The sequence below is a fragment of the Peromyscus maniculatus genome, chromosome 1 (genome assembly GCF_049852395.1).
Source record: "Peromyscus maniculatus bairdii isolate BWxNUB_F1_BW_parent chromosome 1, HU_Pman_BW_mat_3.1, whole genome shotgun sequence".
Lineage (NCBI taxonomy): Eukaryota > Metazoa > Chordata > Mammalia > Rodentia > Cricetidae > Peromyscus > Peromyscus maniculatus.
Window position 1 is genome coordinate 193,025,336 of NC_134852.1, and position 19,984 is coordinate 193,045,319.

Here is a 19,984-nt window from a genome sequence, read left to right on the forward strand (position 1 = left end):
CATGTAACTTAACCACATGAAGTCATCAGTGTAACAAGTCACAGCTGGGTGTAAATAGCACCTGTCACACATCACTTTGAATGTTAAAGAACCTTCTGTGTTGTCATCCTTCCTCCTCTCTTGCCTTTGAGTCTTAGTCTGCCACATTCTAGTGGGGAGGGGGACCCCCAGTGTGACTTCTGTTGTGGGGGAAGCAGGTCACAGCTGTCTCCTGCCACAGCAGCTTAATGCAAGTTTATAAGAAAAGGAATTCGGAAAGAGTTTGAAGCAAAAGCAACTCAAGCCTCCACTGCTTCACACCTTTTAAAAAATGTCGACCTGTTGATGCAGTGTTAAAGTATTTTAAATTCTAATAATTTATTACAATAAAGCCGGGCGGTGGTGGCGCAGCCGGGCGGTGGTGGCGCACGCCTTTAATCCCAGCACTCGGGAGGCAGAGGCAGGCGGATCTTTGTGAGTTCGAGGCCAGCCTGGGCTACCAAGTGAGTCCCAGGAAAGGCGCAAAGCTACACCGAGAAACCCTGTCTCGAAAAAAACCAAAAAAAAAAAAAAAAAAAAAAAAAAAAAAAAAAAAATGTCGACCTGTTGATGCAGTGTTAAAGTATTTTAAATTCTAATAATTTATTACAATAAAACATAGCACCTAGCAAGTGGCCCAATCACCAGAGACTCATGTAGCACATCTTGGTGAGCCTGAACAAGTTATTTCATCACTCTGAGCTTGTTCCTCGGTCCCCTGAGAGGTCTGTAGTGGCTCTGAGAGAATGTTCATAAAGCACTGTGCTGGACAATGGACATACTCAGTGACTGTCAGTTACTGTTATTCCAGGACCGCATTGCTCGATTTGTATCTTTGATTCCTTTTACGACAGAAACACTGGATGAAAACGATGGTTTTGACATATGGATGACATCAGAGGTAACAAATGACACTTTATAGTCACTTTAAATGTGTAATATTTCTCACTTGTCTTTCCTCTTAAAGTAGCACTTCTTATCCAGTGTTCTGCCTTGTGAGCTGCGAAAGTATTTGATAACTTGTGTATACTTTCCAGCTCCCTAATAATTTATGAAAATAAATCACTAAGATGATTCATTTTCAAAATTCAAAGTAATTCCTCATGAATATTTTTATTCCATGGGAATTTTAGCAGTGCAGTATTAGGACATCCTCCAGAGATCAGTGGATTGTCTCTATGGAAATGGCCAGACTGATATCTACAGCAAGCATGTCATTTCCCAAAAGTGTTCCCGGTCCCCTTCTCTGGATGGAGAACTCCTGTAACTGTGCTCTTCTTTAGCATCCATTTCTGGTTCTTTGCAGACGGATTGCCAAGTGGAGTACAGGGCCCATGCAGTATTTGTCACGTACTTAATATTATCTGGAATTTACATTTAACTGGGATTCGATAATTTTTTTCCAAACCCTAATTTTAGTATTTCTTCCATCCTACCTTAGCTTTTATTGAGTTGCTTTTAAATTGACCCCACACTCAAACTGTATAAACATCTATCTCAGTGATGATCTCTTTGAAGCAGAGGGACACCTGGTTTTTATTTCTTCTCATATTTAAATTTAGCAAACATCCAACACATATTTTCTTTTTTTTTTTTTTTTTGTTTTTGTTTTGTTTTGTTTTTCAAGACAGGGTTTCTCTGTGTAGCTTTGCGCCTTTCCTGGGACTCACTTGGTAGTCCAGGCTGGCCTCGAACTCACAGAGATCCGCCTGTCTCTGCCTCCCGAGTGCTGGGATTAAAGGCGTGCGCCACCACCGCCCGGCCCAACACATATTTTCAATTGGATAATACAAATATAAAAAAGATCATAAGAGAGAGCTGGGTATGGTGTTATTTGCTTTAATCCCAGCACTGAGGAGGCAGAGGCCAGAGGTCTACATAGTGAGTTCCAAGACAGCCATGGAAATGTAGTAAGACTCTAACAAAATAGATAGATAGATAGATAGATAGATAGATAGATAGATAGATAGATAGATAGATAGATAGATAGATAGAAGATAATAATAATAATAATAATAATAATAATAAATAAATAAATAAATAAATAAATTTTTTTAAAAAGGGAGAGAGGGACACTTTGATCTGAAGCTGACAGTTCTGCTGGCACTTACCTAGATTTCTTGAAGGGGCTGGATTTGGGCTAAAACAAACTAGGACGTACAGAACTAACTTAATACTTGGCTTTTCTGCCTCCCATTAAATGGGACTAAAGTGGACATATGCAGATGGTTTTGCTCCAGGATCCAACAATTGGTAGTAGGTTTTCTGTACCTCAATGGCAGGTTTCTCCACTGATGCAGTAAGCCTGATCAAACCCAATTGAAAAAGTAAAAGAACAGGTTTATTTTGAGCAAAGCAACTCCTAGGTGAGTCCTCCAGCCCCCAGAGAAGGGGCAGGAGAAATCACATGCCCAAACTAAAGGAGGGAGCTTAAATACCCTGTAGGCAAGGGGTGATGATATATCCTCCATAAGCTGGGCTTTGTGCCCAAGTATGGTATGCTTTTAGGTGGGGTCTTGGGCCACTGACAACTTCAAGGGAGGAGTTATGGGTGGCCACCAAGAAGGCAGAACTGGGCTTTTGGAGCCTTTTCAGCCTCTGAGAGGGTGGGCCTTGGAGAGAGAGGAATGGGGCTTTCCAGATCAAGCAGAAGTGAGCTGGAGGTTCCAGTCAAACAATTGGAACCTGGCAGAAATCAGAATGCTGTTATTTAGTCTAGCTTCTTTTGAGACTATCTAATCAAAACATGTTCAAGGGTATTGTGGTCCTGTTGTGCATTAAAGAAGCTGAGCTGAAAACAAGCATTCAGTCATACCCTGAGCACCACCTCCCTGGCCCCACCCATGAATATAAGGTGTTACTACATGCTTGAGATTCCTCTTGGCTAATGTTTCTCCTTACTGTCTCTCCTAACCCTGTCATCTAGTGTCAGATGCAGCCAGTACACATTGGTGTGGTTGTATCTCTTGTTATGCTTCTGTAAGATGTTTCCATGCTGTTGAATAAACAGTTGATGTCAGAAGCCTGGCGGCATCCTCATCCCACCCCATCTGCCTGGCCCTCTCTGGGGCTGTAATGATCTGGAGAGTATGTGTGTCGTCGGCATGTTATCACTGCTACTCAACAAAAGATTGCTACTGGGTCTGAGGGTGCACAGTAAAGAAACTGCCTACATGACCACCCCATGATATGGTTCAGGTTTTTATTGTAGATATGAGAGAGAGAACAGCCAGAGCATCTGAAGCAGTGAGGATAAAGAGAAAAGGAAGTAAACTGAACATTGCCAGCAGACTGGACATGGCCAGGGCTGTCTGCAAGAGAGGGGAGAATAGCAGGACATAGAGAGTAAGAGAGAGAACAGTGAAAATAAGAGAGAGTTGGTGAGAGTAAGAGAGAGAAAGAAGACAGCAAGAGATAGAGAGAGAATAAGTACATAAGAGAGAGAATAGTGGGGATAGCAGGGTAGGAGAAAGATGAATAGCCAAGGGCAGGGAAGCCTGAGAGCTGGAGGGAGTTTAGGGTGAGGAGGAGGTGAGAAGGGCTAGGATGTTAGTGTGGACTTTGTAATGTGTGACAGGTGCTTGTGATACTGAGGGAACCTGGGGGCCAGCATGTGCTCTGATGACGTGTGGTAAGTGCCACAGGTAGCCATGTGTCCCTTTTGCCAGAGGTAAGAGAAATGGCTTTTTTGGCAAGTGGGAACAGATTTCACAAGTGCCCAAAGAATGTGGGCTTTTATCTACGCACCAAGAATCCTCCTCTAGTCCAGTTTGAACTCATTTCTGGATATTTGGACAGCCTGAGAGACCTAACAGCTAGCTATCATTTGAACATTTAAGCCACATCTTTAGATTTTTTTCCATAAAAGCCAGAAATTCAAAGTTTTACACAAAATTTTGCTTTTAAAAGCATTATAGGGACTAAGCCCAGGAATGGTGGCAAATGCGTTTAATCCCAGCACTCTGGAGGCAGAGAGAGGCAGATCTCTGTGAGTTCAAGGCCATCCTGGTCCACATAGCAGGCTACCCAGAGAAACCCTGTCTCAAAAAATAAAACAAACTGTAGGGACCAAACCCCCTTATGATGATGAGTCTTCGGTCACTGGCTGATTTCCCTGCTGTCCCCACTCCTTCTTGCTCTACAGTCTTACTTGGCAACCAGTATTTGATCTCTTACCTGTAGCTCAGCGTTCAGCTCTATAGGGTACAGAAGTTTCTATTACACTTCCTGATTGGGCATCATCTAACTCATATTTCTTTCTTTCTTTGAGTCAAATACTATATTGGTAAAGGACAGACTGTAGCTTTGGGGCCCCAAATATTGCTTCTCCCCAGATCTGTGTGATTCCTTATCAGATACACTTCCTTGGAAGCTCAGGGCAGTCAGTATACTACTTGTCCTGAACAAAAGTGCCTCACTTTGGGTATAAATTGTCTGGCCACTCTATGTAATATTCATATTAACTGTCCCATCGTCAGAGTGGCCTGGTGCTCCAAGTTATTGTTCTCCTCTTCTTCTGCCTCACTGAAGCCAGAGTGTTAGGTTGTGTTTTCATAGTAGCAGCTGGTAAAGTCAGGACACTAAGACTGAAGGGAAGTGTAGGGCTCTAAACGTGTCGCTTACTCTACTCGACTTTCTCTTTCCCTTCTCCTCCTCTTCTTCCTTCGTCTCCACCTTTTCACTATATTGTAGTATTCTTGTTCCTCCTCTTCTGCCCAGTGCTGCATTAGTTTGGCGATTGGAAATAAGGAAGAGCACGCCATACTTCTCTGTAATTTCTTCCTGTATTTCGGAAAGAAGGCATTGGTGCTCCTGGGGACCTCAGTCCTCGAGGTAAGTGCTGGGGAAATGTGAACAAGACTAAACCAGATTTAAGCTGTATATCTGATAGACTTTCAGCGACCTAGAGAGTCTCAGGGGCAAACATTTGTGACTTCAGGATAATGGTAGTCCACCAAAATTTTTGCAGTGCGAAGAATAGCTTTTTTTAATCCTGGTAAAACAGTGCTGCTTTAAAGGCCACTGGGGCTATTAAATTACATCACTCAGCAGCAGCTGTTCGTGGCACGTGCGCAATGAATGGGATCGAGGTTATGCAGCAGCATCAGTGCATGGAGTTGTCCTCATGCACCACCATCATTCTGGGTTTCAGATACATCGGAAGTCCTTGAACAAACACAACAATGGTGTCTTCCAGGATTTAACCTTACGAGAATGGATGAGAAATACATCCTTACTAATAGGAAACATTTTACAACTCGATTTATATACTTGTGAATATATCCTCCCCGAAGCTGTCCTTTGTAGCTGCTTCTAGCCCTGCATGGATATCTGTCCACATGTCAGCATTTCCAGTCTTAGGTCTTCTGTTGTTGTTTTGTTACTAGGTCTTATTTCCCAGTATCCTTTGCCATTGCTTAATACTTGTCACATTTGTTAATGCCCCATTTAATCCCCTGCTGTAGTTGTGAATGCCACTAGGTGGCAGTAAACACACAACTAGGTCTCAAATACATTAATTTGAATCCACGAAGGAACGCCATAGGAGGCCGATTTCACCTCAATTCTGTGGTTGGGGTGAAGCCCCTTCTTCACTATGGAGAAGCATAGTGAAGAGTAAGAGCTCTGGGCTAGAGGCTAGGGATGTCAGGGTACACCGAGCAGGGTTGAGACTGGCTGGGTTGGGGACAAGGGTTAATACCCAGCAACTGCATTTGGGTCTGAGCTCAGCTTTGTTTACCTCTCAGATCCTAACCTCTGCCCAGAAGTGCAATCCTGCCTCTCATGATCACTGTAGTCCCTTAAATTCTGATTTCTCATGAAAGAGGGGCAAAATAAATGTTCCCAACTCACAGAATTGAGAGTGAACTAAAAAATCAGTGTGAGTCTTAGCCTAAACAATAAATGTTAAATTTATCATTACTTGAACTATTTATTTTTCACTAAGAAAGTGTCACCACTAAAAAGAAACATGTAGAGTAAAATAATTATTTTTGAAAAACTTTACACGTGTATTTATTATTGAGGAGGCACATGGCACAACACACTTGTGATGGTCATAGGAAAACTTTAGAGTGCCTTCTCTCCGACCCTCACACAGGGTCCTGGGGTCAGGCCAACAGGTTTTTACCTACTCATCCACCTCACTGGCTCCATAACCAATTCTTAGTATCTTTTCTAAATAAGTATTTATTATTAGCGTGGGGGGGGGGCAGCATGCCAAGATGCACATGTGGAGGTTAGAGGAGAACTCTGTGGGGCTGTCCTTGCACTTTTACATGAGTCCCCAGGATCAGGTGGCTAGCCTTGCATGGCAAGTGTCTACCCACGGAGCCAGCTCCCCAGTCCCGGCTTCCTAGTCATCAGATTGCCTTCCTGTATCCTTCAGCTTCTAATTCCAAGTCCTGCTCTCGATTTTAATTTAGTGGATTTTAAACTACTTTAATGATTCCCTCTTAGCCTTAGGCCAGTCTTGCTCCCCTACTCTGCCAGGTGTTCAGTCTCCAAGTATATTCTAACCAAGTGAGTCCCCACAGTTCTTTTGTGTGAATTAGACAAAAGTGATCCTGTCACAAAATGCTTTAGAACTCTTAGAGAGTCATCAGAGCATATTGATTTTGTCAAGTAACATATTTTATTGCCATCAATGTACCCTACAGAACCTCCAATGGTGGCAGGGTCACAGGGTCTCTTGTTTTAAATCCTCATACTACCTGGGTCTCAGGATTTCTGGAACTTTCTAGATTTGGGGGTTTTTGCTGTTGTTGTTTTTCAGAGTTTTGTTTTGCTGCTAGGTTGTTTTTTTTTTTTTTTAAAAAAAAAAGAAGCCAAATTTTTTAAACCTCCAAAGAAAACTTTCAAAGCTCAGAATAATTATAGAGAAGGTAGTCAACAAATACAGCAAATATGACTGAATCCTATTCCCTATGCAGGGGCACGTGGCTTATGTGTTAACCCAAGAAACTGGTGAGTCTTTGCTTTGGAATCCATCAACAGGGCAGTGTCATAAGCAGTTTGACCCATTTTGCCCCTTGCAAAGTGTGGACTGTTTGTTCAACGATAGAAATGTAAGTATATGAAGGAAATACTTTGAGTTATTTCTTCACGTCATCCTGAGCACACATTAGAATCACCCAGGAACTTTGAAGTGGTGGTACTCAGAAGTCTGTGGGGCCAGGGATCAGGCCAACTTTTACCCTTAAAGCCAGTCAGTAGAACTTCCAACAGTGGCACTACCAAGCTAATGCTGCCCTTGCAGCACCCTAGAATCGGCTCCTCCCTCAGGCCTCCCTTGGCTTCGGCCACTTTGTTGAGTACCAGGCTGTAATATTTTGCACCATTCTTACCCACCATGGGTTTTGTGTTTCCATGGGCTTACACTGACTTTTTGTTAATGTTTTTATAGGTCTGGTTTAATATTCAACAAAATAATACACCAATGGCTGTGCATTTTGACTATTCAAAAGAAAGCTTCTGGAAACAGTTGCTGCCAAAAGACTTTCAGGGGACAAAAGCCCAAAGTGTACAGGTAAATAAATACTCTTTCAAGTGTGTCTGCATAAGTGTTAGTATTGCTTCTAATCTTTGTTAGTTGTGGCAGCCCCTTGGTTGTTGAATTGCTTGGCATTGTTCACCCAAAATGAATCTTCTCTGCCATCCAAATTACATTTGGGCTAATTTGACCCCATTCCTGTATCTGCGGAAAAAAAGAATTTGAGGGAAAAAAATATAATGTTGAGTGTTATTTAGATTTTATAACCTTTTCCCCATCAGAAATATAGCATGTAATGTTCAACATGGCATAGTAGGTTTTTACATCAGTGATGATCAAGTATAAAAAAATGATAAATAAGAGTGGTCTCTCAATCACAAACCATAGTAGTTGTCTTGCAGAATGAAAACAGGACAGAAATAGGACAGTGAGTGAGGCTGAAGCAAGGATGGCAACAAGGTCTAAAATCACTTCAGCAAGAAAGGGAGCTAGAGCAGGCAGTCCTTCTGAAGCCAGGGACTATGATGGAGCTCTCCTCCTATTTTGAAATAAGATGGGAAGAAAAAGCCCTGGTGTTCAGGAGGCAGGAGACTAGAACTGACCCAGGATCTAAATGTTGTGGCCAGCAGATCTGTGCTGTGATGTGTACTTTCTGGATGGAGGGCTATGGAGAGGCAGAGGGAAGGCAATTACAAAGTCCACAAACGAGGAGCTGTGGGCCAAGAGAAAGGGAGGGGGACAGTGAGGAGGAACAAGGAGGAAAAGAATAGACTACAGGCAAAAGACAATTCATAGAAGCAGACATTCAGATGCACAGCCTCACTTATAATGGGGGAAATATAACTTGAGGAAAAAGATGTGTGATCAATCAAGTGTTAGCAAAAGGCAGAGAAATGGGGGAGGTGTAAACTGCCTGATAATGTGATAAAGCTGAACATGCTCAACTTGTGATCCACCAATTACACCCTCTAGCTGTGTGCCCTAGAGAACATGCACCAGGAAAAAACCACAGTGGTCAGCAGAGAACCAAATGGCATGGATGAACAGAATGAAATAGCGAGGAATTAGAAACAGTTCACAATTAGAAAAATGGTCTGTGAGTTGTGAAATACTCATACAATGAATTCTTCCACAGCCCTGGAAAATGTTTGAACCAGTTTGCAGAAGTTCTCAATCTGTGCATGAATTATCATAGAATATATGGGTGAATCTGCCTATCACTAGTTTTTCAAGCTCCCCAATTCCAATTTCAATTTCTAGCCAAGGTTAAGAAGTGCTGGCCTAGAGCTATGCATATTAACAAGAATGGGTATAAAAAGTGCAATGTAAATAATACACAAAGTATAAAACCATTTAAGTTTGGCCGGGCAGTGGTGGTGCATGCCTTTAATCCCAGCACTCGGGAGGCAGAGCCAGGTGGATCTCTGTGAGTTCGAGGCCAGCCTGGGCTACCAAGTGAGTCCGAGGAAAGGCGCAAAGCTACACAGAGAAACCCTGTCTCGAAAAACCAAAAAAAAAAAAAAACCATTTAAGTTTGAAAACACATTGTGTATACACATATATATACACTTTTATATACAATAGAGTTGGAAAGGCATTTATAGAAATGCTAAGTACCAACTTCAGGTCAGAGGTTACCTGTTGACTAGAGGGGTTTAGAACAGTACCAGAGAACAGTATACACAGAAGGATATAGAGAGAGCTTAGTATACGTATGTGCTGACTCTGAGGAAACACTTCCCAAAGATTTCACCTCAATGATGCTGGCCTCTTCTTAATCACAGCTGGTTCTTCAGCCGCAGCTGACCAGCGTCCATTGTCCCAGCAAAGCAAAGGTTTTGCTTTAGCGGTTCTGGTCTCTTGTTAATCACAGCTGATTCTTCAGCTCCAGCTGATCGGACACCATAGCTTCTTCCCACAAATGGCCTGGCAGTCTTTGCTTTCCTCTGAAGCTTTGCAAGCCAAGGCTCTATCATCTGCATTGTTTTCAACATTCTTATCTTCTAAGCTCCTACAGAACAGCCCACTGAGCTCTCAACACTCAGGGGCTTTCCTAGCCCAAAGTTCCAAAGTCCTTTCACAGTTCTTCCCAGCAATAGTGCACTATCCTGGTACCAGTTTCTGTCTTAGTCACTGTTCTATTGCTTTGAAGAGACACCATGACCAAGGCAACTATTATACGATAATGCATTTAATTGGAGGCTTGCTTACAGTTTCAGAGGTTTAGTCCATTATCATCATGACGGAGTATTACAGCATTCAAGCAGACACTGGAGCAATAGCTGAGAACTACACATACATAAAGAACTATCTTGTTTTTATTCTTTTTTGAAAAATCTAAAGTAAGGACCCGGGATGTAGCTCAGTGGTAGAGCATTTTCCTATCATGCATGAGGCCCTTGGTTCGATTCTCAGTAGTGCAAAATAAATAGATAGATAAAATAAAAACTAATGAATAAAAATCTAAACAAATATAGAATAAGGCAATGATTATATGTAGCCAGGTGGCCATATGTTGGGTATGTATTCATTATGTGAATCTTTCTCCATGATTGTCTGTGAATTCAAGACAACTCATAGTATTAAAAGGAACACATAACCCCAGGAGGCAAAGTTAAGAATACCAAGGAATATAGAATTTTCCCCACCTTCAAAGTCTTTCTCCCCATCTCCTAAGAAATAACTACTGCCCGCCAGTTCCTTGTGCATTCTTCTAAACATTCTCCACATAGATCAAGCACATGTACGTATTTTTGTATTTCCTGTTTGAAGTGCCATTTTTAAAAAGGGGAAATGTGCTTATCTTTCTTGAGCAAACCACATTACAGTCTGCGTCCATGCTTCCTCTGCCACTCTCTAGCCTGGGCCGCAGCACGGCTGCCTCCTAGAGAGAATAATCTATTCTGAGGTTTGTGTTTTGTTTGTTTGGGTTTTGCCTGTTTAGCCATTTCTTGTCTAGTCAGGTGGTGTTGAGTTATAGCTGGTGTTGAGATATAGCTGCCACAAGGTAAAATACACATTCCTAATTTTTGACGTATGTTTTCAAGGAGGAAAAACAAACAACTGAACCCCAAGCACTAGCCCTGGGGGTTGGGGTGGGGGGGATGATGAGTGCTGCTGCAAAAGTCATGAATGTGTGTGTGGGGGGGTTGTTTGCTTGTTGTTTGGGGGGAGCCCTAGGAGGAGGAGGGAGGAGAGTTCCGGGGCTTCAGGAAAGTGAGTGACAAGCTAAGTGAGCGGAACTTGTCTCCTTGGAATTCAGGGAAAAGAATGGCCTCCAAGGGACAGCTAGCAGCAGCAGGACCTGCAGTGGCCAGGAAGTGTCTTTCCAGGAGCTTCCAGAACATCTTGGTTGCTGCATGAGCAGAGATGGGTCGAGGGATGAGCAAATGCTGGTAGAGACTTAAGCTTTAGTCGACAGGGAAGTCAGAAGCCAACGTCAGTCACTGCAGGAGGCCATAATCAAATGTAGTTTTTCAAAAGCTTCTGTGCTGTTGGACCTGACTATCTGTTGACTTTTTATGGTACCTGGAGCTGAACCCAGGGCTTTGTGCAAACAAGGCAAGCAACCATTGAGCTGGATCTCTCTCCAGTCAGTCTCCTGCCTTACCACACCCATCCCAGAATAAGCCACTTGCTGACCACTATTTTACATGATCAGGAACACACCTTTCATTGTGTAATACAAGCACATCCAGACACCCAGAGCCAAGATCGACAGGCAACCTTTTTGTAGTTTCGAGGAAGTGTTGCAAGTTCTTGCAAAGAAAGGTACCACCGGCAAAACTGGAAGGCTCACAAAACCCCTCTCAAAGGATTTGCCAAGTCAACAGACTCAGGCCAGAAGGGGCTCACTAATCCACAGGAGTTTCCTCATGGGTACAGAATGGCTGCCAGGTCAGGGAATCAGTCTCAGTGCTCTGTCTGGAGTAGCTGCAACCCCCTCAAGGTGTCTCTGGAGTTTAGACTCGAACTTGCCCTGCTGTGTTCAGTGGGCCTGAGCCTGCTCTTTACAATAGTAGCTGTCTAACCACAGCAGGGATCAGAACCATCTTGGAGACTTGTTAAAGCAAACTAGTTTCTGATTTGGTGGGCATGAAAGCAGAGCTGAGGATTGGCATTTTTCACAAGTTCGTATGTCCCGGGTTGGTTCTGGGACCACAGTTCAGGAATTAAAGGCTTATGAAGTATTGTTTCCTTTTTTCACAACTTTCATTCCACTCTGGAGATCACTTGTCCCTATCCCTCCAGCTGCCTCTATTTCCCAGTTCAGAATACCCCAAGCAGCATCTGTTGGAACCCAACCCCTCAGAACAGCCCTTGTGAATCTCACAAGGAAGGGAGAGCTGGCTTAGGCAGGAACTTCAGAGGTAAACCCCACCCAGGACAGGAAGTGAGCAACAGGAAGAACACTGCTCCCTACTGTGAGCTAGAGGTGTGAAGTTGAGCAAAGGTTTGGAGATGAGAGTGTGAAATGGATTCTCTGTGTATTTAAGTACACACACATACGCAGGTACATACAGACACAAGGAATTGGTTCCTGCCAGCTACAAGAAATATAGACCCAGAAAAGGATGGTTATAAACCATGTCAGAAGAGTAACAGTATTATCTGATGTTTATTGAGCACTCCATAAATGCCAGGCTTTACATGTATTGCTTTATTGTAAAATAGTTCTAAGACTTCAAAGCAGTAAGGCACACCTATTGTTCCTGTTCTAATGATCAAAGTAACAGAATCAGAAATTATATTATGTAACTTTGCCAAAGTCACCATAGGTATAAGAGACCAGTGTTGTGAGACCATTTGGTGATACCAATAAGCATGCCAGATACTTGCCTAAGAAAGAAATGAGAATAGCAAATGTGTTTTAGCCATGAAAAGTATCTCTGTTATAACCCTGCCCCCATGCTGAGTTAAGATGAGTGGAAATCAAAGTAAATGTGTGGTCTTCGTTTGAATTTGAGATTGCTTTTACCATGAGAGACTATTTTGGGTCCAGCCTTCCCAGCCCCAGGATTTAAGGGGTGACTGAGATCTAAAGGTGGTCTCTAGAATGTTCCTAACTTTCAGCTGTCTGCATTTCAGCCTGAAGAAATAGTTTATTCCGATACTAACAAAAGCATGGTAGAAGATCTGAAGAGCAGGTACTGTGTCCTCGCGCCCCTCTCTTGTCCCACCCTCTAGTCTTTACCCAGCCTCTCAAAGTGCTCCTTAGACTTAGCAACACAAGCATGAAAGGGGAGATTACGACGGCTAGTCCTATTGAACTACACTCTCTTGGTGTTAGCATTGATAAATGGTCTCTCCACCAACTAAAGAATCCCTTGAAAGGATAGTGTAAGTTAACTCTGGACATCATGGGCCATGGTTGAAACATTCAGTGTAGATAGTTGGTAAGCCTATGGTAATAATCCTTCTAGAAGGATATGAAGGTTAATGGCCATGACCCTGGTTGTGGTGAAAACATCTCAGTTGGATAGTACAAACTATCTAAACCTCACTGTCAATCCTGGATGTCTCCCAAACATACATTCACTGCCTTATGGAGAGCCTCAATCAAGCCCCAAATGGGCCATAGACTATATAGTAGGCTTCACTTGTACTCCACGTGTGTCAGCAGCTTCTGAATCTGACTTCCTGCAGAAGTCACACACACACACACACACACACACACACACACACACACACACACACACATATATATATATATGGATGGATGGGTATTTACCTGCATATATGTGTGTGGGTGTTTACCACATGCATGTCTGGTGTCCACAAAGGCCAAAAGAGGACTTCAGCTCCCCTGAAATTGCAGTTACAGATGGTTGTGAGCCACCACACAGAAGTTAGGAATTGAACCTGGGTCCTCTAGAAGAGCAGCCAGTGCCCTTAACTGTTGAGCCTTCTCTCTCCAGCCCCCACTTCCCTGTTCTTAACAAGGAAACAAGCAGTAGGGAAAGGGTCCCCAACTAGTTTGCATTAGAATTGCTTCCAGACTACTTAGACTACAGGCTCTAGGGGGCCAGACTCCACTTGCATCATTATCAGAAGGTGGAGCATTTTGATGTCAGCTCCCATTGAGACCCGCCTCACTGTCAATGCCTGGTTCCCTCCTAAATCTCCTAAGTTTCTTTCTCACTCCTGACACAGTCTTAGTGACACAGTCCTTGTGACATTCACTAAGTGAGTCACAATTTGTCACGGAGTCTCTCTGCATCCTCACCGTAGGCTGGAGAGGACACTGAAATGTAAGATGATGGAATGGCGACCTAAGCACCCAACACGCTGGAATCGACAGTGCACTTCCGTCCTGCGGCAAATCCTTCCCAAGCTGGAGTTCTACACGGGAAGTTTCGCTTCGTTTGAAGACAGTGAGCTAGAAAGGCTGCTACAGTTTTACTGGGTTTGTATATGATTTAATGTACAAGTGACATCTGGTTTTAACCTGTTGTTAAAATAACAGCAAATCTGAACTATCTCTGAAATGCCTCTTTTTTGGTCACCAGACAGATGAGTTGGAAATCCCAAGAGTGAGAATCTCTTGCTCCACCATCCAGGGGGCTAGATGTCTCGCAGGAGATCTCTCAAAAAGAAAGAGAGATCTGTTAGGACCTGGGAACCTCAGCAGTCAGGGAGGGGTCTGCAGGTACCATCTGTTCAGGAATAAGGAGAAAGTTTTTTCTTATTTTTCTTTGTTTTAATAAAATTTGGGATTAAAGAGATAAATAAAATATAGTTAAATATAAGCCAAGGTTTAAAGCTTGGAGTTTCTGTGTGAAAATATCAGACTAGTAATGCATAGTAGACAATAATTAAGTCAAGATGGAGCCCTTCAGCCTGGATTCTATTTACATATACACGAAAAAGTTGTGATGTAATCAACATTACATGCATGGCATTTTTTTTAGAACCAACTGTATGTTTTCTGACACATAAATGGTGAACTTTGAAAAGAGACGTCCACTCTGAAACTAGGAAATTGAGAAATGATTTCTAGTAACCTACTGGATTGTGTCATTGCTTCTGGGCAGGAGAAGTCCAGGAAACTTCAGTTATCTCGGCATGCAAATTACTGCCAACTTCATGTCCAGCCTGGACCTTGACACCCAACCTCACCTTTCACCATCATCAATGCATTGACGTCTCCCTGGGTAGTAAAAAGGCACCTCAAGTCCAGCAAGTCCATAAACACATGAGGTGGACATCTGTCTGTCTTCTCTTTTCTTACAGTCTAACACCAGCATTCCTTCACACACACACACACACACACACACACACCTGTTCTCTAGTAACTGGTCCATCGGGTTCTTAGAGACCCCAGTTTTCCAAGAGTGAGAATCTCCCCCCTCTACCACCCAGGAAGCTAGATGTCTCCCAGGAGGACTCCCTAAGAGAAAGGTCTGCTAGGAGCTGAGTACCTCAGCAGTCAGAGAGGGGTCTGCAGGTACCATCCATTCAAGAATAAGAAGGAAGCCGTTCTTATTTTTCTTTGTTTTTTAATAGAATTTGGGATTAAAGAGATACACAAACTATAGTTAAATACAAGCCAAGATTTAAAGCTGTAGAAATATCAGACTAATAATGCATAGTAGACAATAACTGGGTCAAGACTGAGCCCTGCAGCCTGTAGTCAGCTCCTATTTTGACCATTCACTGGTTTCAGCCTAGGTGAAGTCATCTAACCCATCTATACCTTTTGTCCCATTGGATAACGGGGGGTAAAAATAGTTGTCTGTTTTGTGATTGTGATGGGAATTAAGTGAGTTTTATACTTAGTACTACACTCAACATCTCGTGCTTAGTAAATGCTAAACATTGCTTCCGTTCTGTGCCAGGACCTAGGCTAAACACTGGAATTATGGCAATAAACAACAGAGACACAATCGAGTGTATTCACAGAGGTCACGGACTAGAGGCAGATCAGAAAACACTAATGATGAAATCTTGTTAGGTGAGCTAGAGAGAGGACAGTGCACACAGAAAAAACATGTTAGCAGATTTAAGGATGAGAAAAATCTTCCCAAGGGAAGCAGTAGAAGGCTATATAAAGGGTTCATGGTTGTTGTCTGTGTACTATGATGTAACACTTCTTAGACCCACATTCCTTCAATACTATCACACCAGTACTTACTTAATATAAACATAATTATTGCTGAATAAACACCTCAAAAATTCTATTTACAGCCCTCCTATGTAGGACCCCCAACATTTCCTTATTGGCAGTTTGCTATCTAGAGTGTCTGTAGTCAGAAGTTTTCCTGAGTCCTGCCTGGTCTCACAGCCACTTGGTCCCAAGTAAACACACAGAGGCTTATATTAATTACAAACTGTATGGCCTATGGCTCAGGCTTCTTGCTACTAGCTCTTTCATCTTAAATTAATCCATTTCTATTAATTGATATGTTGCCACGTGGCCGTGGTGTTACCGGTCTGCTGGCATCTTGTTGTTCCTTGGGCGCCTGGCTGGCATCTCTCCTGACTTAACTCTTCTTCATCTCCATCTTTCATTTGAATGTACCTCCTAACCTTATTCTGCCTCGCCATTGGCCAAACAGCTTTATTTATCAACCAATGAGAGCAACACATATTCACACCGTATAGAAAGGCATCCCACAGCAAGGGTCCAAGTTTGTTATCTATCAACTGTACAGATTTTTGCGTCAAACAGCCCTGGCTGTTCTCTAGCCAGAGTGGGGGTGATGACAGAACTTACCTCATACGGTTTTCGGTGGCTTATGTCATACTATCTGGAATATCATAGTCCCTCACAAAAGCCAGTTACTGTTAATACTGCCACATCACGAAGACTTCTGTGATCTTTCTGCATATGGTAATTCCAAACTTCTTCTAGACTGTAATGTGCCATTGTGTTGTTCTAACCTTATCCAGGTCACGGGATTTCCCATCCAGATGCCCTACACAGATGTCCAGTCAGTCATTGATGCCGTGTACCAGACTGGAATTCACTCTTCTGAATTTCCGCAGATGGAATTTGCTTTAGCTGTATACATTCATCCATACCCAAACAACATACTATCTGTGTGGGTCTATTTGGCTTCCTTAGCCCGATATCAGTGAAAGGGGAGAAGGGAAAAGGCAAAGAGTATTACTGTGGTCTCCTAGATCCATGCTTGCCTGTCACCTGGAGATTTTTACTGCTTATTTTTGAGTTCACCAATGCTAGGCATAATTTGGAATCCTGAATAGAGTTGGGAACTATGGAGACCACATCAGCACCCCTTTCTCAGGCTTTGAGGATGAGTCTGGGTACCTCCTTACCAACACACCTCTTCTGGGAGACCCTCAGATAGTGTGGCTGCGTTGATTCCACATTAGAGCTCATCCTGGAAAAGAATCAATTCTGGCCTGCTCCCTAAGGTCAGTCATGGAGGTGATGCCACCTCCATCAGAGCTATCCTGAGAGTCTTAGTAAGAGTGAAGACTCCAAGATCTACTCAAGACTTCCTGAATCTGAACACTGGGAGGAGAGCAGCCTTGTTTTCAACAAGCTCCCAGGCAACTGTGATCCCCTGTTGAGTGAGAGCCTGACCTTGCAGGATGTTGTCAGCACTAATGAGACATGGGTACATTTGATGCTCCTTCTAGTACAATTCCAGGTAAAAATTCCTCGGAGGGAACCCTGAGGTCATGTTCTAGTCTAAAAGCCAGCAAGCTCCAGGTGTAAGGAAAGCCTGTTTCAGTTTGAGTCAAAGGGCCAGAAAAGACCTATGTCCCAGCTTAAAGAAATTAAGCAAGAGAAAATCCCACTTACTCGATTGAGGAAGGGCAGTCTTTTAAGTCTACTCAAACCTCCATCTGACTGGATGAGGACTACCCACATTCAGAAGGGCAATCTGCTTTACTCAGCTTACCAAGTCATGTATTCTCCAATCCACCGCCTTCACATGTGTATCCAGGATGCTTGATCAGTGGGTAACCCCTGGCCCAGTCAGGTAGATAATAACAGTCTATGTCCATTTTAACCAGAAGTAAAAATGTATGTAAATTTTTAATTTTGGAGTACTCAGTGGTAAATTACATATTCTAAATACATGCAAATGTTGGCCCCTATTTTTGAGACTAGCATAAAGACTGTCCTTAACATTCTGCATCATAGTGGCTTGGAAACATCATTAGGATCTACCATATTGAGTTCAATTACAGGTGTGACCTACCTTCCCTCAGCCTCTCCAACTGCCAAGTGTCAAATATTTTCAAGAAAGTTGACAGGTGTCAATGCATTAAGACCAGTAAATGAGCTTATCCAAATCTAAGTGGGAGACGATGGTACTGTAGGCAGAGATACTGGGTGGGACTTAAATAGTACACAGGTGTAAATTTGTACCAAGGAAACAAATCAAGGAACAGGGCCCAGGGCTTCTGGCTCCTAGTGTTTTGTATCCACAAGAATTTGATGGAGCCCGAGAAGAAGCCTGAATGTTCACTATAGTAGACTGTAGGACACCAACAAGGTGCACAATATACTATGGAATAAGGTACCATTTTACACCCAAATGAGACAAGGGGGTTGCATTCTTGTGTTGACATGAAGATCTGTATGTTTCTGGGAAGGTACAACAAAAGACACAGTAGTCGTGGTGCCTCTGGGAGGAAGTGGGGTCAGTGGAGAAAGAATCTGCTGGTTATCATGGTTTATTTTGTATTGGTTGAATGTTTTGTCTTTTGCATGTATTTACTTAAAAGTGTTTCATTTTAATTAAAAGCAACTTAATTTTTCAATTAAATTTATTTTTTAACATTTGAATGCATTTTATGTATTTGGTTTACAATGGTTTGTTTGTGTGGTACTGCACAAAGCCACCCAAGGCCTCAGGTATGCTGAGCAAGCACTGTACTGCTGACTCTCTCCCCTCGTACTCAGCATACAGCATTTGATGAACACACACCAAGTATAGAAAGCTTCATGAATAATCTCCTCTGTGTGTTCTGACGTTAGTGTCTATACTGCCAGAGTATGGCGGCTTCCTACTGCCCCAAGTTCCCAAAGTTAAAAAAGCTTTGCAGAGAACCTGGTCTCATCCTCATCTCTTGCCAAACCTCTTGCGCCTCAGGCCACAACCCAACTCTAGTTCCCATTCTCTGCGGGGTGGGTGCCTTGCCAGTTCACTTTTCCACCTTTGCTGGTCACTTGCTAGGTTTGGAGTATCTTTACCCAAGACATAAATCATCCTCCATTTTCCTTCCAGATGTGTTTTCTCTTGAGAGCCCGTCCACCTTTGCTGTCCGCTTCTGTCTGGTACACCCGTCTACCAGCTGGATACCGGCCACTTACTTCTTCCCCTCAGGCCTTTGCATGGTTCCCCATGCCATAGATCAATGTCCACCTCTCCACCCTCTTACCTTGTTTCCCTCACACCACTTGTTACCATGTGGTATGGATTTATCTTTCATTTATTATGATTCTCTCTTTCCAGTAGAACGTAAACTGTGAGAAAACGAGTTCAGATAAGTAACTGCTTTGTGCCCAGCTCACTCTAAAGGAATAAAGAAATAGTAAAACTGAAACTTGCCTCTTAGGAATGTATAATCTAAGACCACCAGAGACATACACAGGCATTAACAAGAATGAATACTGCCATCTTATAATGAGCTATCTAAGTCTAGAAAATAATACATGATTTCTGAACAAATATCTCCCTGTAAAGAAGGTCTTCAAAGTAGAGACTATAGGACAACTCGCTTATTACAGGATCACACAGACGATCAGAGCGTGTGGCCCACTTTTCTGAAAAGGTTAAGAAAGGCCTGGACTCAATCATTTGGAAGCCAAATTATCGCCATAAACCTGCTTAGTAGTCATAAACTGGAAATGGACGACCTGGGTACTATTTAAATACCATAAATAACATGGAAATTTTAAAGCCTGATGTCCCCTTCTCCTCTGCTGGCAGCCTCTTCCTGAACTGCACTGGGCTGGGCTGGGCCCTGCCAACTTTCATTTGGATGCTTCTCTTCTCTTGCTATCAGTTCCTGAATCCCTACATTAGCACTGTCACACACAGGTCCGCAGCGGTTCTTCCAGGATGTATGCAAATGCCAGTCGCTGCGATAAGCCTGGATCCCGCAATGTGCACTCATCATTCTGCAGTAGCCCTTTATCACCCTTCCTCTTTCTAAACAAAATATTCAAAGAAAGGGGTGCGGTCTCATGATTTATGTTTAAAAATAAATTGAAGTCGCTGTATACACTCTGGAAAACTGGGGGACCACTGTCCCAGCTGACCACCTACTTTTGTGGTGGTCCACCAAACACTTTCAAGTGCAATTGATAGGGCTTCTGTTACTCACATTCCAGCTCCAGCATCACCTTAATCGACGCTGGAGTGTTTCCACAGTTTGGGGTTTCTTCCCTGACCACCGCAGATGGCCAATTACATTCATTATTGATTCGACAAGCCACGTTACTAAAGATGTCGATTCCATTCACAACTCTTGAGAATCGCCGAAGCA

The 19,984-nt window shown here is 43.0% G+C and overlaps 1 protein-coding gene and 1 long non-coding RNA gene across 4 annotated transcripts in view; one reads left to right on the top strand and one right to left on the bottom strand.

The window, feature by feature from the left end:
* The window catches only part of Cc2d2b (coiled-coil and C2 domain containing 2B), a 110,651-nt gene extending 92,373 nt beyond the window's left edge, over positions 1 to 18,278 (top strand). For 2 of the 3 annotated variants that reach the window (XM_042263452.2, XM_076563079.1), the window contains exons 29-35: positions 830 to 919; positions 4,738 to 4,851; positions 6,951 to 7,085; positions 7,424 to 7,546; positions 12,599 to 12,657; positions 13,742 to 13,916; positions 16,403 to 18,278. In XM_042263452.2, coding sequence (XP_042119386.2) covers positions 830 to 919; positions 4,738 to 4,851; positions 6,951 to 7,085; positions 7,424 to 7,546; positions 12,599 to 12,657; positions 13,742 to 13,916; positions 16,403 to 16,591 — 885 coding nt within the window. In that variant the 3' untranslated portion in view covers positions 16,592 to 18,278. The remainder of the gene's footprint in view (positions 1 to 829; positions 920 to 4,737; positions 4,852 to 6,950; positions 7,086 to 7,423; positions 7,547 to 12,598; positions 12,658 to 13,741; positions 13,917 to 16,402) is intronic. The other variant, XM_076563078.1, reaches the window with a different exon arrangement.
* On the bottom strand, positions 13,908 to 19,961 carry LOC143271142 (uncharacterized). The gene is made up of 4 exons (XR_013048354.1): positions 19,823 to 19,961; positions 18,875 to 18,959; positions 15,411 to 15,469; positions 13,908 to 14,096 (listed from the first exon to the last, which is right to left on the bottom strand). It is a non-coding gene; the product is annotated as an uncharacterized LOC143271142 (long non-coding RNA).
* Positions 19,962 to 19,984: the final 23 nt, after the last annotated feature.